Consider the following 20,982-nt stretch of genomic DNA (forward strand, 5'->3'; position numbering starts at 1 on the left):
GCAGCAGGGGCTGGCTCAAGAAGTGAGCTTAAGGTACACCTTTGTACATTCATTTATTGGTAAATTATGCACATTAGATAAGTAAGGGGGTTTTGGATGAAAGGCTTAATTTTTGGTATTTTTGTGTCTATAGCAAGCACCAGATACCCTTCTTCCAGGCTCTTCTTGCCATCCATCATTCCAGATTCACTTTCTTGTGAGTCACACATGAGGTAAAGTGCTGTACACTCAGTCTCATCTTGTCACTAACGAGCTTTCCAGGGAGGAAGCTTTATAGGCTTACTTCAAGGACTGAGTCACCTTCTAATGAGTCCGGTTTTGCTTTTTGGTTTTTGTGTGGGTTTTTTTTTTTTTTTTTTTTGCAGAGCCAAGCTTAGGTACAGGGAGATTGTTAATGGTAGATTAAAGACAGTCTGAACATCCCTCGACTGTAAAAGCATATACATTTGGACGGTTAATTCCCCAGGAAGGGAGCCTTTACCATTTAACATTTGGGGCTTGATCTTGTGAATTGTCACAAGTAATATTTCTGGAGAAATAGATCTATAGGACTTATTGGTTTTAGAGTTGTGTGGTTTCTGGTTGCCCTGTTATTCCTTTCACATTTGCTTTGTCTCAGTGGTTTTGTATTAATAAGATATGCTTTGGGTATGTCCAGATGTCCTTCTCGTTCCGTCCTCTGCACACTCCCAGTGTTTCTGTCTGTGTCTGCTGCAGGATGATGGAGAGATGGTTGCCTGAGGGAACTTTGTCAGAGATTTTACTTCCCTGTCAATATCCTCAGACTTTGAAGTCGATGGGCTACTTAGGTGACTGCATCTATATATGCCACCCTGGTGTAGGCCTTCACAAAATCTTCTGCTTATCGATTTGCATAACATTGTTTCTCTGACTTCCGCTTATTCTTATGTAGATAGGCTGCCTCTCTCATTCACCTTGTGATAGCGGCCCCATAATTTTGTACTCACACCTTTCTTCTGTAGAAATCTTCAGTTAAGTTCGGTTCAGTCACTAGTTGTGTCTGACTCTGCGACCCCATGGACCGCAGCACGCCAGGCCTTCCTGTCCATCACCAATTCCTGGAGTTTACTCAAACTCATGTCCATTGAGTTGGTGATGCCATCCAAACATCTCATCCTCTGTCATCCCCTTCTCCTCTTGCCTTCAATCTTTCCAGCATCAGGGTGTTTTCCAGTGAGTTGGTTCTTTGCATCAGGTGGCCAAAGTATTGGAGTTTCAGCTTCAGCATCAGTCCTGCCAATGAATATTCAAGACTGATTTCCTTTAGGATGGACTGGTTGGATCTCTTTGCAATCCAAGGGACTCTGAAGAGTCTTCTCCAACACCACAGTTCAAAAGCATCAATTATTCAGCGCTCAGCTTTCTTTATAGAAATCTTAGCATTTTGTTTATTCTCTTTCATTTTTTTGGTTTCGTCTTGAGCTCTTTACATTCTGTCTCTCTTATTAATCATCTTCCCCGCCCCCCTTTGTTCTTGTTTCTTTCCTTTTCCTTGCAATCCCATGTTTTATTGATACATTTCTGTAAATGAGGACTGCAGCTTGGGAGACAGCATTTCCGATAGCTCCGAGAAGCTCCTCCAAAGAGATGGGGGGAAGGTAAGTAAGTGTATGTGTGATTTTGGTGAAGGGGGAGTGCATGCAATCAAACACGTATTTTTTTGTAGAAGGTTTCTGCTAGTCATGAGGAACAGCCATCACCTTGAAGGATTTTAATGCTTTTCTAGATATGAGGAAGTGCAAGAATTGGGTGCATAAAATCGGCTCCTGAAAATAATCGAACTGTCTGAAGACCTGTCGTGCCGATCGTTCCCCTAGCACAGAGTGCCTCGTTTCTCCTCTCTGCCCTGAACTCCTTTCATAGGGTGTTGAAAATCAGCTGCTGCAGTAGCTCACGATTTAATCCTTGTAGAGGCAGATGGCCAGTGCCAGTGGCAAGTGTCAGTTTGTAGTTGACACAGGGCAGTAGTCATTTTTACACTGAGAACAGTTCTGTTCAAAATGCCAGTAGAGCTTTATCTCTTCCATTCTATCCTAACCTCCGAGAGATGGAAAAACACTGCTCCGTATTACTCATTTGCTTTTCCGATGTGTAAATACTACTGCCTTTTTAAAAAATCCTCTCGTGGGGTTTGTTTTTCCTGCTCTTACTTACGTACAGTTTCTCTTTGTACAGCTACCCCTGTTCTTAGTCTCTTCTGTGTTTGCATTTTGCACTCCTCAGCTTCCTCTTCTTGTTGTTTTTCAAGAGATGAACTTACAGTTCCCCTTTGACCATACATCCACTATGCAGTACACTCCATGTCTGCCAGGTCCTCATCCTCAGATTCAACCAACTGCAGAGCAAAAACGTTTGGGGAAAACAAAAAATTCCAGAGAGTTTCAAAAAGGAAAACTGAAATTTGCCTTGCAACTGTTTACATCGCATTTACATGGTATTTCCAACTATTTACATAATATACATTGTATTAGGTATTATAAGTACTCTAGAGATGATTTAAAATGTACAGGAGGATGTGCATGCGTTATATGCAAATACTGTGCCATTTTATATTAGAGATTTGAACATCTGAAGATTTTGTATCTGCGGTTGTTTTAGAACCAACCCATGAATATTTAGTGTTGACTATATGCATACATTATAATGTGATTGTGTGTGTGTGTGTACATGTATGTGTATATATATAAAATTTTTTAAATTATATGTGATTTCACCTTCCTTCTACTCCTTCACACAAGCAACATCTTCCTTCATATTAACCATGTTACCAGGAGGATGTTAAGCCGTTTTTTTTTTTTCCTCTTTGCTATTATAAGTAACACAGAGGTCCATGACTCTTCAAATTCAGGCCACACTGTCTCATATTCAAGTTGATTTGCATGGTCTTCTGAGGCTCAGCTGAACCTAAGGCAAATTTTTTTCTACTTCCTTTACCAGATTTCTGGTTTTTGAGCAGAGAATTTTATTTGAGGGATCTGTTTAAGGATAAAGATTAGGCATATCAAGAAACTTTTAAACTGATCCATTCTCATCTAAAGAGTCAATACTATTAATATTAAAAAATATATGTGTGTGTGTGTGCACTCACAGCTTTTCTGACCCCACAACTTTTCTTGTGTTTCCTTCTCAAATTTTTGTGTTTCTACTGTGTATATGTATTTATGTCACTAATACTGTGTAGTACGTGTACAATTTTCTTTTTAACTTTTAAAAATTTTGATGCTGTTACATAAAAATTACCCCTTATTATTAAACTTTCTTTTAAAACAGTTATTCTCAATAGGAGCAAAGGTACAAAAGAAAAACAGGTCTCCCACCTCCTTCCTTCCTTTTTTCTGAGAAGCACATCTGTATGGAACTCTCACTGTTAGGAGTATGTTTCTCTGCCATGTTCAGATTCATAACCGCTGTTCTGAAATAACCATCTTTAGTGTTAAATAGCTATATCGTAAATCATCTAGGTATTTCTTGGGATTGAGATATTTATAGTATTTCATTATTACAAATAAAGCTGGAATGAACCTTCTTATTCATCAGTATTTGTCCACAAATTTTATCATTTCCAAAGGCTTACATCTTTAGAAATGTAGTTATTGGATCAACAGATTTGAGTATTTTTCAGAGACTTTAATCATGTTGCCATGCTACTTCCCAAAATGTTTGTAGTGAATTATGCTTTTACCATCAGTGAATGAATTTCTCTGTCTTGCTATACTCTAGGCAGCAGTGAATATTGCTATTTAAAAAAAATCTTTGCCAATCTGATAAGCCAAAATGGTACCTCATTACTGCTTCAATTTACATTTCTTTGATTACTGGTAACTCAGAGCCATGTTTTAGGAGACCATTTTATCTTGTTTTGACACAGCCTCAGCTCAAGTTTGTCTTGAATTGTATCTGTCAAGATAAATTGTTCAACCTTTTTAATACACATTTTTAAAACATTCAAGAGAAGAGAGGATAATACAGGGAATTCCTATGTAACCATGATCTTAGCTGTCATTTTCACCTCTCCTTCTGAGACTCTTAACGTGTATGTTAAACACTTTAATCCTTTCCAGTATTCTTCCCTGGTGAATTCCATGGACAGAGGAGCCTGGCAGGCTCCAGTCCGTGGGGTCACACAGAGTCGGACATGACTGAACAACTAACACTTTCACAGGTGTTTAAAGAGGAATGTAAATAAACCTACAACCCTTCTGACCCTTATAAGTAAGCACTATTAATGGCTTGATGTGTTTCCTTTATGATTTCTTTTCCTGTTGGATTTTCTTCACTGAGTCTTATAAAACTGTCCTTGCCATCTTTCCTTGATCTACATTTTCCATTACTCATAAAAGTTTAAATTAGTTGGTTGCTTAGTTAATTTATTTTGGGAATAATTCTGTAATAGTTTTCCTTCCTGTCTTTGAATATAAAGAATACTTCACTTAGCTGCATCATGAGTTATATCTTTGAATTTATTTTCTACTTTTTTGCGTTACTTGACCTATCAGATTGACACATTTTGTTTTGTCTCCCATGAACAGTATTAGACTTAATTAAGGGACTTCCCCGGTGGTCCAGTGGTTAAGTTTCTGTGCTTCTAATGCAGGAGGCCTGGGTTCAGTTCTTGGTCAGGGGACTAGCTCCCGCATGCCACAACTAAGAGCTTGCACACCACTACTAAAGATCCTGCATGCTGCAGCTAAGACCTGGCATAGCCGCACAAAACCAAACAAAAACAAAAAGCAAAAAAATAACTCTTGGCTAATTAAAGCCATTTTAAGAACAGGTATGCTTTCTAAGGTCTTTAAAAGAATCATCACCCATTTTCTAGTATTGGCGAACACATATTCCTTTGATTTTAGAAACAATGGCTGTCAGTGAGGGGTTGTTTCAATTTTAAGTTGTTTTTTGTTTTAAGGAGTTCAGAATCATTTTTTTGACAAGCATGATATGATCTGGTCAGTATTCTATTTGGTTTTCATGGCTTGTGGAGCCAGGCAGGAGTGTGGAAGTCTTGCCTTGATGGTTTCCTGGCTCCTCTCCTCTTTTGGTATTAACCATTGTTGCTAATGTCTTTTCTGACTTGAGTTTGTTCATTTACTAGAATAGAATGTAGATTATACAACAGTTGACACTGTGGTTGCTTCGTTCACTGCTGTATCTTCAGCACCTAGTGTTAACACCTGGTGACTGTTGGTTGAGTTGATATCTGTGTGATCAAGTGAATGGATCTGTGTAACTGCTGGTGGTGGTGGTAGCCGAAATTTCTTCATAGTTTTCTGTCTGCGGGGACTGTGTTCTAGGTTCTTTGTCTTAGTTCTTCTAATTTAACAATAATACTATGAGATACAGACACTGTTACTCTTCCTATTTGACAGAGGGACAAAGAGCACACCTAAGCTTGCACAGTTGACTCAGGGGTCCAGTACCTTCATTGCTACTGTGTACTCTTTTCCTCATTTTATACTTTTTTCCTCTTTTCTTCACTCAGGCCTTTTCTACTTTGTACTTGATTCTTTATACTGCCTGCCTCCCCGCCTCCCCATGCAGTTCCCTTTGATAAGCATTTAACATTTACCTTTGGAATTTTGACCTCAATTTTCACTTCATGTATTTTCAGTCCATGTATTGCTTCCCTCTAAGAAACATAGTAAGTTGAAACTCAAATTTAAAATCTGTCACAAAGATCTAATCTTAAGTCTAGAGGTGAAGGTCTAGGTCTCTCACTGCACAGCCCAGCTGCACATTTGTTTTGATGTAACTTTCAGATCACCCCGCCTCCCATTTATTGTGTCTGTTCTCACCACTAGGGGAAAAGTATATTAGACGCTTAAATTAAACAAATACATGTCATGTTGAGGTTTGGCAGAAGCCAACACAATATTGTAGAGCAATTATCCTTCAATTAAAAATGAATAAATTTAATGATTGAAAAACCCCAATAATACATGAAATTATAACATGCCAGATACTTGATATTTTTTTTTAACAACTCACATTGTGACATTTCACAAATCACATTGTAGCTTGAACAGAAAGTAGCTAAACTTTTTGCCTAACTGGATACTTTTCATCTTCATTTTTACATTCCATAGTATTCAGTTCAGTTTAGTTGCTCATTTGTGTCTGACTCTTTGCGACCCCATGGACTGCAGCACTCCAGGCTTCCCTGTCCATCACCAACTCCCGGAGCTTGCTCAAACTCGTGTTCATCTAGTTGATGATGCCATCCAGCCATCTTATCTTCTATCATCCCCTTCTCCTGCCTTCAATCTTTCCCAGCATCAGGACCTATGAGTCAGTTCTTCTCATCAGGTGGCCAAAGTATTGGAGTTTCAGCTTCAGCATCCATAGTATTGGATTGGCCAAAAAGTTCATTTGGGTTTTTCCATAAGATGTAACAAAAAACCCTGAATGTACTTTTTGACTGACCCAATATCACACCATCCATGTCCCCTGCTAGATAACATGACACATTCAGAAAATCCTGCAGTAATAACTAATCCAGAACCTATACAAATGAAATTTACTAATTAAATCCCCAAATTGGGGAAAAATATTTTTTGTTTGAATTAAATTACTACAAATCCAGTTTGTACTCCAGTTTTCCCTCTCTCTCTCTCCCCTCTTTCTTTTCTTTTCTTTTTTATCTAAAAGGATAATATGAAGTGTTAAGTGTGTCCTTTGCAAAGGCAATTCCAGCTCTCACCTCTCAAGCATCATCTATACTCAGTTTTTGTTTTAATTTGATCTAACTGGAGTATAACTCCACTTTCTTCTATAGACTTTAGGAATTGCTTTAACTAATTTTACATAGACTTTAAAGTCTCCAAAACTGTCCCATTGAGCAGGCTCCCTACAGATACAGTGAAACCCAGAATGTGAATCTGATCATTTGAAATAAAATCTAATGACATTCCTTTTTTTGTAATCCCATAGTAGTGCTTTTCTTTGTCTTTAATCATCTGAACATTAGTATGCTACAGATAAAAGGTAAATGTACTACAATCAGTTACTTCTGTTGATCAAAATATATGCAGAAAGTAAAAAGGAACGCCTTAAAGCAAATGAAAATATTTCTGATGCAGTTATATGAGTTCTTATAGCCAGGATATATAAAGAATTTGAAAAACCCGGGTAGTAAAAAGACCATTATCCCCATAGAGAAATATTCAAGACACTCGAACAAATACTTCACAAAAGTAGAGATCAGAATGGCCAAAAACATACTCAACTTCATCAGTCAACAGACAGATACAAAATAGAACAGTATGGAAATGGCTGAAGTTTTAAAAGACTACCAACAAGAGTTGTTGAAGATGAGAAGCAGCTGGAACTCTGATCTACCGCAAGTGGATGTGTGGTGAAATGACCTTGAAAACCAGTCTGGCTAAATACCTGCTCTTCCTCTGATCCAACTTTTCCACTCTTAGGAACATCAAAGAAAAATGTCTATCAGGAGTCAGGTACAGTAACACTCTTTGCAATGATGTTTTGTAAGAGTCCATGCTAGGAAAACAACCAACCAACCAACAACTTTCACTGGTAGTTAATATTTTCGTATACTGGAGTACTAAACAGCAGTAAAAATATATCTAAAGCCAGAGTCACCATCAAATTCAGTGAATTAAATTCAGTAAAAGAAGCAGACATAGAAGAACACGTGTCATAAGAGCATTCCATAAAATTCCCTAAAGTAGAAAAAGCTAAACTCTAGTGTTATGAGAGATAACAGCATTGTTTTTCTTTTAATTTTTATTGGAGTATAGTTAATTTACAGTGTTGGGTTATTTTCAAGTGTGCAGCAAGGTGAATCAGTTTTATATATATTATATTTAAAATAAATTTACATATAATATATAGAAAAAAATATAAATATATAATTTATATAATATATAAATTATATATTATTATTAATATATAAAATTTATATTGTATATATATTTATATACTTCTTTTCCCACATAGGCCTTTATAGAGTATTGAGAGATCCCTGTGCTATACAGTAGGTCCTTATTAGTTACTATTTTATATATAGTGTTGTGTATGCATCAATCCCAATCTTCCAACTTATCCCCCCCCCCCCCCCCCCCAGGAACCATAAATTTGCAGCACTGTTTTACAACAGCTAAAAGGTAGAAATAATCAAGATGTCGATCAGTGGGGATATGGCTGAATGAATTATTGTATACTCATGTAATGGAATGTTAGATAACAAAATGAGCAGATCCTAACATACAGCAACATGGATAAAGTGTATAAACACCATGTTGTGTGAGAAAAGCAAGACACAAAAGAATATATGGTTCTTTGTATATACATTTCAAACATAGGCACAAGTCTAAAATTTAATGTTGAAGTCGGAATATCAGATAGCTTTCAGGTGAAGGGAATGGATGGTTCTGGGTGGGCGATGGATATTTCTTTGTGTTAATCCCTTGGGCAATACATTTGTGTTTTATGTACATTTCTCTTCGCATGATTTATTTCACAATTTGAGAAGGTTTAGCAATGAGAGATAGAGTCTGCCTTGGATTCATTCTGCTTGGGTTCATATCCGAGCTCTGCTGCTTTCCAACTGTGTAACTTTGGGAAATTTATTTAGCAGCACTGGGCCTCAATTTCATATCTATAATGTGAAGATAATAAACCTATTTTATAAGATTTGTTGCAAAGAAGAGACAAATATTGGAATCTTTGCTAAGATACTAAACACAACAGCTGGCACATAGTAAGGGCTGACTCATTGCCAACTCCTGCTATTGTTTTTGTTGGTATCATTGCTAGTTTATTTGTTGAAAAGAATTTTTAACTCCTATTGGAATTACATTATATTTAGAAATCTATCATGGCTCTCCGTGTAGGCTAGTTTTTTGTTATAGTCTCGGAAATGTTTCCTCTCTTCACTGTCCATGTTATTTCATAAATAATCATCAAGTATTTTATAGTTGTATTTTGTAAAGTAGAATTTGTGCTTTGTAATATATATGTATATGCTATATAGATATATGTATATATAGTATATGTGTAGCATATATATGGCATATAATAGCTAATACATATTATGACTTCCTGCTGCCAGCATGGATCTAAGTATTATGTAGTAGTGAAAGTTGTTCAGTCATGTTTGACTCTTTGCAACCCCGTGGACTATAGAGTCCATGGAATTCTTTGGGCCAGTATACTGGAGTGGGTAGCCGTTCCCTTCTCCAGGGCGTCTTCCCAACCCAGGGATCAAACATTGATCCTTCTGCATTGCAGGTGGATTCTTTACCAGCTGAGCCACCAGGGAAGCCGAAGCATTACGTCGATGAACACTTGCAGTCCTGTGCAAAACCTGCATTTCACACAGGGAGGGACTGAGTCAGAGTTAAAGATGGCTAGTATGTGGTTTGGGATTCAGTCTGGCCTGGCTTCCCTGATAGCTCAGTTGGTAAAGAATCTGCCTGCAATGCAGGAGACCCTGGTTTGATTCCTGGGTCAGGAAGATCCCCTGGAGAAGGGATAGGCTACCCTCTCCAGTATTCTTGGACTTCCCTTGTGACTCAGCTGGTAAAGAATCCGCCTGCAATGCTGGAGACCTGGGTTTGATCCCTGGGTGGGAAGATCCCTGGAGAAGGGAAAGGCTACCCACTCCAGTATTCTGGCCTGGAGAATTCTATGGACTGTATAGTCCATGGAGTTGCAAAGAGCTGGACCGACTTTCACTTTCAGAGTCCACATCTATCCTACCACTCTATGTTAGGAAAGCTGCTTATTTTTCTATTTTTATTTGGTCACTGGCCAATTTGACTTAATGTGATTTTTAGTTGATTTTCTTAGGTTTCCAGGAAGCTGACTACATCATTTGCAAGTGATATACTATCACTTTTTTAAAGTAATATACTATCACTTTTTAATTTTTTTAGTGATATACTATACTTTTTTTTTGGTGTACTATTCAATTAGTCTTGTTCTTGCCTTATTGCTTTGATTTTAACTTTCAGAAAAGTGTTTATAAAGATAATAGAGTGGACATTCTGCTGTTAGTCTGATTAAATAGAAATACCTCTTTTTTACATCTATAAGAATGACATGGACTATTGACTCAAGGGTGTTTTCTTTATGTTAATGGTAAATGTTTTAATTTTTGAGTTTACCAAATGGTTTTTCAGTTCATTCTATTTTGTTTTAAAATCAGGGATGGACTTTAAACTATATCTATAAGATGACTGATTGATTTTTCTGTGTCACAATATTAATGTGATGAATTATATTAATATTAATACATAACCTAATATTGAATGGGCTTCCCTGGTGGCTCAGATGGTAAAGAATCCACCTGACATACAGGAGACCCAGGTTCAATCCCTGGGTGGGAAAGATCCCCTGGAGAAGGAAATGGCAACCCACGCCAGTGTCCATGGAGAATTCCATGGACAGAGGATCCTGGTGGGCTACAGTCCATGGGTTGCAAAGAGTCAGGCATGACTAAGTGACTTCACTAATATTGAATCATCTCTCCTTTTCTATAATTTTTAACATAATGCTGAATTTCTTTTGCTAAAATTTTGGTAAGACTTTTGCATGTATAAATACAAGTGAGATTGGCCTGCAGTTCTCTACCATTTTTGTTAGGTTTTGGCATTGGGTGAATTCTAGCTATGTAAAGGGAATCTGGAAGAAGTGTGTCTTTTCATGCTTTATATGCTGCATTTTGGGGCTTCCCTGGTGGCTCAGAGGTTAAAGCGTCTGCCTGGAATGCGGGAGACCTGGGTTCAATCCCTGAGTTGGCAAGATCCCCTAGAGAAGGAAATGGCAACCCACTCTAGTACTCTTGCATGGAGAATCCCATGGAGGGAGGAGCCTGGTAGGCTGCAGTCCATGGGGTCGCAAAGAGTCAGACACGACTGAGCGACTTCACTTTCTTTTCTTTTCTTTATGCTGCATTTTAAAAATAAGTTTTGAGTGCATTTTCTAAAATGGCCACCTAATGATATTCATCTCTTCATCTCTTGGTTATCTTCAGATATAATTAAAAGTAGAGAGATTGGTATTCTTTTAATTGAAGTATAGTTGATGTGCAATATTATGTAAGTTTCAGGTGTACAATATAGCAATTTGCAAAAAGATCATACTCCATTTATAGTTATTATAAAATATTGGCTATATTCCCCTGTGCTGTACAATATATCCTTGTGGATTATTTTATACATAATGCTTTATATCTTTTAGTCCCCTACCCCTGTCTCCCTCCTCCCTCCTTTCCTCTCGCCCCTGGTAACCACTAATTTATCCTCTATATCCATTTCTGTTTTGTTATATTCACTGGTTTGTTGTGTTTTTTTTAGATTGCACATATAAGTGATATCTTTCAGTGTTTGTTTTTCTCTGACCGCCTTATTTCACTTGGCATAGTCTCCTCCAAGTTCAACCATGGTATTCCAAATGGTAAAGTTTCATCATTTTGTATGGCTGAGTAATATTCTGTTGTTTATATATACCACATCTTTATCCACTCATCTTTCGGTGGACATTTAAGTTGCTTCCATATCTTGGGAATTGTAAATAAATGCTGCTGTGGCCGTTGGGGGGCATGTAGAGATTGGTATCATTCTTTTCAGCTCTCATCTCACTTTGTCTTTCTCTTGAGTATAATGAGCCTTGCTACTTAAAGCATGATTTGAGGTTTAGCAGCATGGATACTGCCCAGGAACTTGCTCCACATGGATGCAATCATGCGCACATAACCACAGGCACCAATCACCTTTGCCGTATCTACTGGTTATGGGCAAGTCATAGGTTCTGCCCCCACTCTTGTTGTAGATTTTAAACTACCATTAATCATGTTGTTTTGAGATGTTTGAGTTAGTCCTTGAACTTTTAACAGTTTGTCTAGGGTCCTGGAAGGAGAAGTCAAAGTGTATAAAGTTTTTAAAGGCTTGCATGACTGTCGTCTAGTTGCTTTTCAGAAAATCAGTACCTTTTTTTTTACACGATAGACAGACAAATGGCAACACTGACAGTTCATCAGTGTGCCTTTTCTGCCGACTAGGGATCATTAAATAGTAAGAAAGCAGGAAAGAGGAAAAGTGTAAGTTAAAAATCCTTATCATAAATAGTTTGAGTGATTGATAACGGAGAGCCTGAAGGTTATTTGAATTCATTTTTGACAGTCTAAAACTATTTAGTCAATTTACTATTTCTGACCAAATGGAATCAGTGTATTTGTTAAGAAACTTTTGGGTGTCTTATCTAGTGTTAATGACTCAGACAGTAAAGAATTTGCCTGCAATGCAGGAGACCCAGGTTCTATCCCTGAGTCAGGAAATCCCCTGGAGAAGGGAATAAGGGCTAACCAGTACAGTAGTCTTGTCTGGAGAATCCCATGGACAGAGAGCCTGGCGGGCTACAGTCCATGGGGTTGCAAAGAGTCAGAAATGACTGAGCAACTAGCACTTATCTAGTGTTAGATACTATTAGTGAGAGAAGAGAAATATGCCGATATTTGTGCCTATAAGGCTTCTGGGAGTCTTATGATATTGTTTACTTTTTTTTCATCTTTCTACAAAGTGTAAACTTCAATTTTTAAAAGTTCATACCGGATTTCACATTGCCTGGGTTTTCTGTGGGTTGAAATTTGAAAATCTTCCAAGGTGATTAAAAACAAAGTTGTCTTTTCCTGTCTTCTAGCAACAACGTACTGTCTACAGACTGACTCTAGTGAAGGCATGGAATGTGGATGAGCTCCAGGCCTATGCCGAGCTGGTGTCCCTGGGGAACCCTGACTTCATCGAGGTGAAGGTAAGCCCCTGCTGGCCAGTGCTGGGCACACTTCCCCTGACACTTTGCTGGCTACGGTGGAGTTGAAGTGAAGTGAAGTCACTCCGTCGTTTCCGACTCTTTGCGACCCCATGGACTTTAGCCTACCAGGATCCTCAGTCCATGGGATTTTCCAGGCAAGAATACTGGAGTGGGTTGCCATTTCCTTCTCCAGGGGATCTTCCTGACCCAGGGATCGAACCTGGGTCTCCCACATTGTAGGCAGACGCTTTACCGTCTGAGCTACCAGGGAAGCCCTTCTAAAACCCTACATGAGGTCCTGGATGTTTGATTTATTCATGCAAAAATATTAATCAAGATCCTGGCACTGTTCTAGCCATTGGGGATAAGAACAGTAAAGACCAAGCATTTGCTCTCACATATAAAAACCTTCTATTTTAGCGAGCCATAGACTGTCAAGAGAAAATAAATATACTGTCCACTGCATAGTAACTTTAATATGCGGAGAAGTAGAACAGTGTTAGAGTGAGTAATTGACTTTTAAATAAACCTTTGCTATGGAAAACTTCAAATATATACAAAAGTAGAGAGACTGATGTAATGAACCCCCATCCATCCATTACCCAGCTTCAAAAATTACCAGCTCATGTTTCAACTGTACTCCTACCCATTTTCCTGCCCTTACCTATTATTTTCAAGCAAATCCTCACATTATACCATTACCTATAGCTGATTCAGTGTGTATTTTTGAAAGATATGCACTCACTTTAAGCACTTATTCAGAGTACTGTTCTTACAACTAAATAGTTTTAATCGTAATTTCTTAAGTTTTGGGGCATATAAGGTTTCAAACTCAACCAATTAACAATATTTTTTTAGTTGAAATAGAGTTGGTTTACAATATTGTATTAGTTTCAGGTATACAGCAAAGTAATTCAGTTATATATATTTTTTCAGGTTCTTTTTTATTATAGCTTATTATAAGATATTGAATATAGTTCCCTGTGTTATATAGTAAATCCTTGTTGCTTGTCTATTTTATGTATAGCAGTGTTTGTTTATTAATCCTATACTCGTAATTTACTCTTCCCTTTCCCCTTTGGTAATAACTAAGTTTGTTTTCTATGTCTGTGAGTCTGTTTCTATTTGTATGTAGATTCATTTGTATTTTTTTCAAGATTCTTCACATAAATGATCCCCTGTAACATTTGTCTTTTTTTTACTTACTTCACTTAGTATGATATTCTCTAGATGATCTATGTTACTGCAAATGGTAATATTTCATTCTTTTTAATGCCTGAGTAATATTTCATTGTGTGTATGTACATCATATCCTCTTAAACCAACTGTCTTGGTTATTTGAAAATCTAGATCCAAGTAAGGGTTAGAATTGGATTGTTTCTGTCTTTAATTTTTTTAGGCTATTAGTTCTGCTTCCATGGGTTTTTTGTTCCCCTAGTAATTTATGTCATTGGAAAAAATGGGTCATTTATCCTGGTTAGTTCCCTGTATTTAAATTTTAAAACAAAAATTTATTTTTTGACCTATTACATATTCTTCTGCCCCATATATTTTCTGTGGGTTGGTAATTAGATCAAAAGAAGATTGATCATGTGTGTGTGTGTGTGTGTGTGAGTGTGTGTGTGAGTGTGTGTGTTTGCATTTCAAGACTATTTCATTGGTGGTGATTTCCAGCAGGCGGCATTTAATGTCATGTTTTTGCCAGTGTTTCTTTGGAATAGATACCTGTAAGTGGACTGATGTGTGAGAGGATACATGGATATGCTGTTTTGCTAGATATTGTGGTTGACTGTTTTAGATTTCATAAGCAGGAAGGTTTTTTGAGGAGATGACTCTTAAAAATTGATACTTGAGTAAGAAGAAGCAACACAATATTCAAAGGCTTGGGGTCAGAGAATTCTGGGCAGATGACACAGCTAGTCTGCAAGAGGGCCTTTGTGACCTCTGGGGCTGTTGGAGTTGCCTGTGGTACAGGATGAATCAGAGAAGGGGGCTGGGGCCAGATTTTGTTGGGCCTTTCACACAAGGATGAGAGAATCAGATTTTATACTAAGTTTAATGATAAAACTTTTTTTTATACCTGGTGTACTTGGAAAGGATTTTAAAAGCTAGAGAGTGATGAGATCTGATTTATGATTTTAAAAGATCACCCTGCTGTTGCCGTGAGTTGGTTACAAGGGCAGTAGTAGAAGTAGGTAGACCAGTAACAAAACTTTTGCCAAGGAAGAGGTGTGATGGCTTGGGGAAGGTCTTTGGTGATATAGTTGGAGAGGAGTGGGTGCTTTCATGATGAATTTTGAAAGTAGATCCAACCAAACTTGTTAGATGATGTAGGGAATGACAGAACAAAAGGAATCAAAATAGTACCTAGGTTCTTGGCTTAAGCAACTGTGTGGATGTGGCACAGTTTGCTGATGTGGAAAAGACCAATGGGGAAGGGAGACCGATTTGGGGAGCGATTTCATGAGTTTTTGTGTCAGCCTGAGTAATTTGAGATAGCTTTTAAATATCTAAGGGTAGGTTCAAATAAGCCATAGGTTATATGAGCCTGGAGTCCTGGGGATGAGACAGGCCTGGCAATAATGACTTGGAAGTCATCAGCGTGAGATAGTAAGTAGTTAAAGCTGTAGAATATTAAGAGGCAGATAGTATGCTAGGCTTTCATGGACAACTAAGAATATGCAAAAATGAGAGCAAGTGACCAGAAAATTCACCTAGTCTGTCAGAGCTCCACTCTTCAGTTCATGTTTATGAAGCTGGGTGCACTCTGTTATATCAAAGGATATTTCAGTTTTAGAGCTATCTTTTAGTAAGTTCAGCATTCTGTATGACTGTCTTCTGTAGGGATGGGGAGGTTGGAGCAGATGAAATATTGCTGTCTGAGTGTGTAGCAATCTCTAGTCAGGTCAAAGACACTTTTAAAGTTGTTCTTAATTTCAAAAGGCTCCTCTTGGCAAGAACTCTAATGATGCAGAGATACAAACTACATCTTAAATATATGCCTTGGCTTAACAAAACTTTGCCAGTGTCAATGATTAGTGGTGGTTTAATTTATGACTTAGCTATTAAAGAATGTTGCTTCAAATTATATTGCAGTAAAACATCTATTATTAAGCAACTTGGCTGGATCACACCATCACCTTTTTTTCTCCTTCCTTCTTTCTTTGCAGTGATGTTTTCTGTAATGAACAAGATATTTTATAATCTGAAAAGAATCAACCATAATTATTTTTTAATGAAAGATGACCACTTTGTAAACAGTGTAATTCTCTGATGGGCATTTTGTATTTGGATAAACTATTACTATGACTCGGAAATAGATGAAGCCTTCTTGCCTGTAGCTGAGATGTTATAATAACATAGTTTCTTTCAAACAAGATTTCCATTTTACTGTTTTATCCCTGCGTTTAACAAATATTTCTGTGCTCTCTCCACGCGCCAGGCCTCGTCAAAGCACCATAGGTATAGAGTTTGTGCCTAAATTTGGATATGCTATTTGGGAAATGGATGTCTTGCTGAGCAAGGCCACATCTACAGAAGTAAAATGAGCTACTTGGAGAGACTTTTTCTTTTTAATTGAAAAATTCTTGGAGAAGTGTGTAATCTAATCACGATGTAAAATGCCATATTTAAATTTTTTAAATGTAGGGTAATAAAAAACAGTTTGTGTTGTATCAGGAGAAAGTATGTGATGGTCACTTGACTCTGTAATATCACGTACCTGGGCATTTTTTTAATATTGATTGGTTGATTTTTGGCTGTGCTGGGTCTTCGTTCTTGTGTGCGGGCGATCTCGTTGTGGTGGTATCTCTTGTTGTGGAGCCTGGGCTCTGGGCCCAAAGACATCAGTAGCTGTGACTTGTGGGCTCAGTTGCCCCATGGCATGTGGGATCTTCCCGGACTAGGGGTTGAACCAGTGTCCCTTGCATTGACAACAAATAATTACTGCACTTACTCATCTCAAGATGCATTGCAGGGCGAATTCTCAACCACCAGACCACCACCAGGGAAGCCCCTCAAGTACCTGGGCCTTTGAGGATTAGATCACATAGTTTATTAAATTCATCTCTCATTTGTCCAGCAAGTCAATGAAGTATGTTTTTATTCAACTGAAATAGGGAAAGGAATGTTTATAGAAGATAGTATATTATTAAGAAGCAAAGCAAGTTATAGAATGATTATTGTTTGAGTAAATTTTCACAGTATATGTTTACATACATTTATATAAGGAAAGTGTGGAAGGATACATATCAGACTGTTAACTGTTCTATTTGGGAGAAGGAAAGGCTTGTTTTACTTTTCATATTTCTGTGTTGTGTTGGATTGTTGCAGTGAGCATGCATTACTTTTTATAATTCACATGACTGAAGCGAAATCAGTAAATGGAGAAGGCCTGCTTTCCTGTTAAGTAGAGTTCAAGTATTTCATGCCTGAAAAGGGAACTTTTTGTTGTTTTTTCTTATTAAAGTTAAATTTTTCTAAAGTGGAAGAGTTTTAAAAATAATAACAATAAACCCACTCCAAAAAACAACTGATAAGAGACAGCAGTACGGCAGCTTAAGATAACCTCAGCTTGCTCCAAAAACAAACTTTTAGAGGTAAGCATTACGGTAAACATACTTTTGAGAGAGCTGTCAATCTGTCAGGCCTGTAAGGGAATTCCCTAGGGGCTGGAAGAAGGGAGACTGCCGGGCGGTACTCACTCCACAGCTCCAGTAGAGACAGGATGTGGGTGTGAAGGCAGAAGACTAGGCCCTTTGACCTTTAGCAAACAGACGAATTAGGAAAATATTCGCACGCTGACACCAAGTGGCACCTAGAGATTTATCTCCTACCTGTGAAGTGAAGTGTTAGTCGCACAGTTGTGTCCAACTTTTTGTGACCCTGCAGATTGTAGCCCACCAGCCTCCTCTGTCCATGGGATTTTCCAGGCAAGAATACTGGAGTGGGTAACCATTCCTTCTCCAGAGTATCTTCCTGACACAGGGATGAACCCGCATCTCCTTCATGGGCAGGCAGATTCTTTACCGTCTGAGCCAGCAGAGAAGCCCATCCCTTACCTATCTCTTGTTAAAAAAAAAAAATGTCTCCCAGGGTCTAACCTTCAAAAGGAGCTAGTGTTAAAGCTTAATAGTACCTCAAGCTCACATGAATGCCCCGAAGATGTGAAATTGATAATACAGGATGACCCTGGGATAGTGATATACCTGGGGCTCTCAGATACCATTCATATCCTTTCCCTGGATTTCCTGGATGTGTGTGTGAATGTGGAGGGTGTAGCAGTGTCTCTCGTAGTCTCCAGTGGGGAAGATATGTGAACTTTGCTGTATTCTTAAAAGGTACTGATGTCACCTGGGACAGATTACTTACCTACATTGAGCCTAAATTTCCTCAGTATTAAAATTAGACTAATAATTTCAATTTAATAGCTTTGGTTGAGAATTCAAGGGGGTAACATATGCCTGGGTTCAATAACTGCTTAGATCACTTTCCATCAAGCATATTATTAAAAATGAATCAATAGAGGCTGCTTATTATATTGATTTTCTCTTTACTTTCAGTTTTAGTCTCATAAAATATCTCTCTGTTCCATTCCCTGTAAATTATCATGTATTTTGGGTTCATTAGGCTTAAATGGGCCTCTATTTGCTAGCCTGAGAAAGTTAACCATCGTTATATGCTTACTTGTTTAAGAAAATGTGTTCGGCGTTGTAAACATCTGCCTTATTGAGAAGCTTTCATAGCACAATCCATTTTGTAAATGAAATACTGTCTTTGTATTCTGTGCCTAGCACTGCACCTTGAGATGAGTAAGTGCAGTAATTATTTGTTGTCAAATGATTTAAAACCTTCCTCCTGTTAGTACTGTGACTCTCGACAGAGCTCAGTCCTTGCAGAATGCACCTTGCAAAATAAATGGCTTAGCATAACTCGCCCTCTTTCTGCACACAAATGTAAGGAATATTGGTCATATTGGTCAGATTCCTTACAACTGTTAGTTGTTCAAGTATGCAGCAGTACCTGAGCAGTGGTTTCAGTTGGTTCATAACCATTAAAGAGCAGAAAAGTCATGAAACATATGAAGGAAATTTTGTATTAGAAAAGAGTTATGAAGTCTAATGTCATGGAAGAAATCTGTGACTTGATCTTAGAACAGATTGGTTGAGGGTACAGAGAAGAACAAGGTACAGTTTCTGCCCTTTGAGAGCTCAGGATTTATGCCTGTTATGTGATAAGAGATATGCATAAGACATGATGAATTTGGGATTAGATGGGATGGGGGTTCCTGGCCGAAGATCAAAGAAATGTGGAGAATTTAGCTGGGGAAAGACTAGATGCTGAGTCTAGTAAGAAAGGCCTCAGGTGCTATGCTGAGAAATTTGGGCTGGTTTTGGGGGTGGGGGGGGTGGGCAGTGATTGAAGCATTTTTAAAAGAGTGACATGTATTGCTGCAAAAAATCACAAAGACATTTCTTCTGTCCTCAGATGATCAAGGACAAAAGAATAATATCAGAAGCTTTTTGATACCCAGTCAGTATAATTAGAATTTCAAGAGCCAAAATACTGCTCTTCCCATAGACTTTGAATCCTCAGGTGAACTTTCTAAGCAGCCTATAAAAAAGACCTGGTGGTCCCCATCTCCTTGAGCAGAGTGGTCCCTCCAGAAGACATCAGTATACTGTAATGGTGTGTGCGTGTGTGTGTGAGTCACTTAGTTGTGTCCGACTCTCTGTGACCCCAGGAACTGTAGCCCACCAGGCTTCTCTGTCCTTGGGATTCTCCAGGCCAGAATACTTAGAGTGGGTCGCTGTTTCCTTCTCCAAATGGAATGGTGTGGGTGGTGCTTTTCACCGCAAATATGAAGACACGTAAGTGGTCCTGCTCCTGGGGAACTTTCTCTGGGTCTGCCTGTCACTGCTCAGCCTGCAGATATCTGGAGCGAGTGCTTTCAGCCGCCACATCGTTCCCATTTATTTCCTTAAGGACGCTGTTTTTTCAGAGTTGTGAGGAAAGAACACGGTGCTGGTGATAAATGGGGTGGGGTCGTGCTGCTAGGAGAAGGCGGCAGAGAGCTGAGGTATGAGGGAAAATGAAACATCTTGAGACAGTTCAGGGGCAAGTGCGATCAGGAATCAGGTCCAGGCGGGTCACCGGTAGACAGGAGTGTGGCGTGATGTGAAGTAGCCCGAGCAGAGTGGGGAGCGCCGGAGGGGCAGCTGCGGGAGACCAGCTCACTGCTGGGTACCTGCTTCCTTGCACAGTCGTGTCCGACTCTTTGCAACCCCATGTGTTGTAGCCCGCCAGGCTCCTCTGTCCGTGGGGACTCTCCAGGCAAGAATGCTGGAGTGGGTTGCCATGCCCTCCTCCAGGGGATCTTCCCAACCCAGGGATCGAACCCAGGTCTCCCTCACTGCAGGTGGATTCTTTACCCTCTGAGCCACCAGGGAAGGCCCCGGTTTACTGGGGCCGGTTTCTACCTGTTGCAGCTGTGTCATGATGAAGGCTTGGGCTCTGTAGTTGGCTCAGGAAGTAACCCATACTGCCCACCTCTGAGGATTTTGTTTGGCTAAGAAGAGAATTTTTACAAGAAAATGCTTTGTTAATTAAAAGCTGTAATGTGAACATATAGAGAAAGTATTAGTGAAGGCCAAGTGATGACCTGTGACAGTCACTCTTTCATTTCCTTTCCAAACCAAATCCCTCCTTAGCATATTGTGCTTTATTATTGCTGAATAATCAATGTTAAGTGAAAATGGCTCAATCGTGTCCGACTCTTTGCAACCCCATAGGGTATACAGTCCATGAAATTCTCCAGGCCAGAATACTGGAGTGGGTAGCCTTTCCCTTCTCTAGGGGATCTTCCTAACCCAGGGATCGAACCGAGGTTTCCTGCATTGCAGGCAGAATCTTATCAGCTGAGCTACAAGGGAAGCCCAAGAATACTGGAGTGGGTAACCTATCCCTTCTGCAGGGGATCTTCCCAATCCAGGAATCGAACCAAGGTCTCCTGCATTGCAGGTAATTCCTTTCCAGCTGAATCTCAAGGGAAGCCCAAGTACAGAGCATAATCTGCACCACCCAGGAATCTTGCATGATAACTACTACACCAGCGGCATGGCTAAATCAATTAAGCTATTTTCCAAAGCCATTGTCATGGATATAAGATCTTACCTAAAACCCCTGCTTCAG

General features: G+C 38.9%; 1 protein-coding gene across 2 annotated transcripts in view; it reads left to right on the forward strand.

Annotated features, from left to right (window-relative positions):
• Positions 1 to 20,982, forward strand: part of LOC110125218 (S-adenosyl-L-methionine-dependent tRNA 4-demethylwyosine synthase TYW1) — a 144,404-nt gene that overhangs the window by 99,001 nt on the left and 24,421 nt on the right. For both annotated transcript variants that reach the window (XM_070461277.1, XM_070461278.1), the window contains one exon: positions 12,682 to 12,792. In XM_070461277.1, coding sequence (XP_070317378.1) covers positions 12,682 to 12,792 — 111 coding nt within the window. The remainder of the gene's footprint in view (positions 1 to 12,681; positions 12,793 to 20,982) is intronic.

The sequence above is a fragment of the Odocoileus virginianus genome, chromosome 33, assembly GCF_023699985.2.
Source record: "Odocoileus virginianus isolate 20LAN1187 ecotype Illinois chromosome 33, Ovbor_1.2, whole genome shotgun sequence".
Lineage (NCBI taxonomy): Eukaryota > Metazoa > Chordata > Mammalia > Artiodactyla > Cervidae > Odocoileus > Odocoileus virginianus.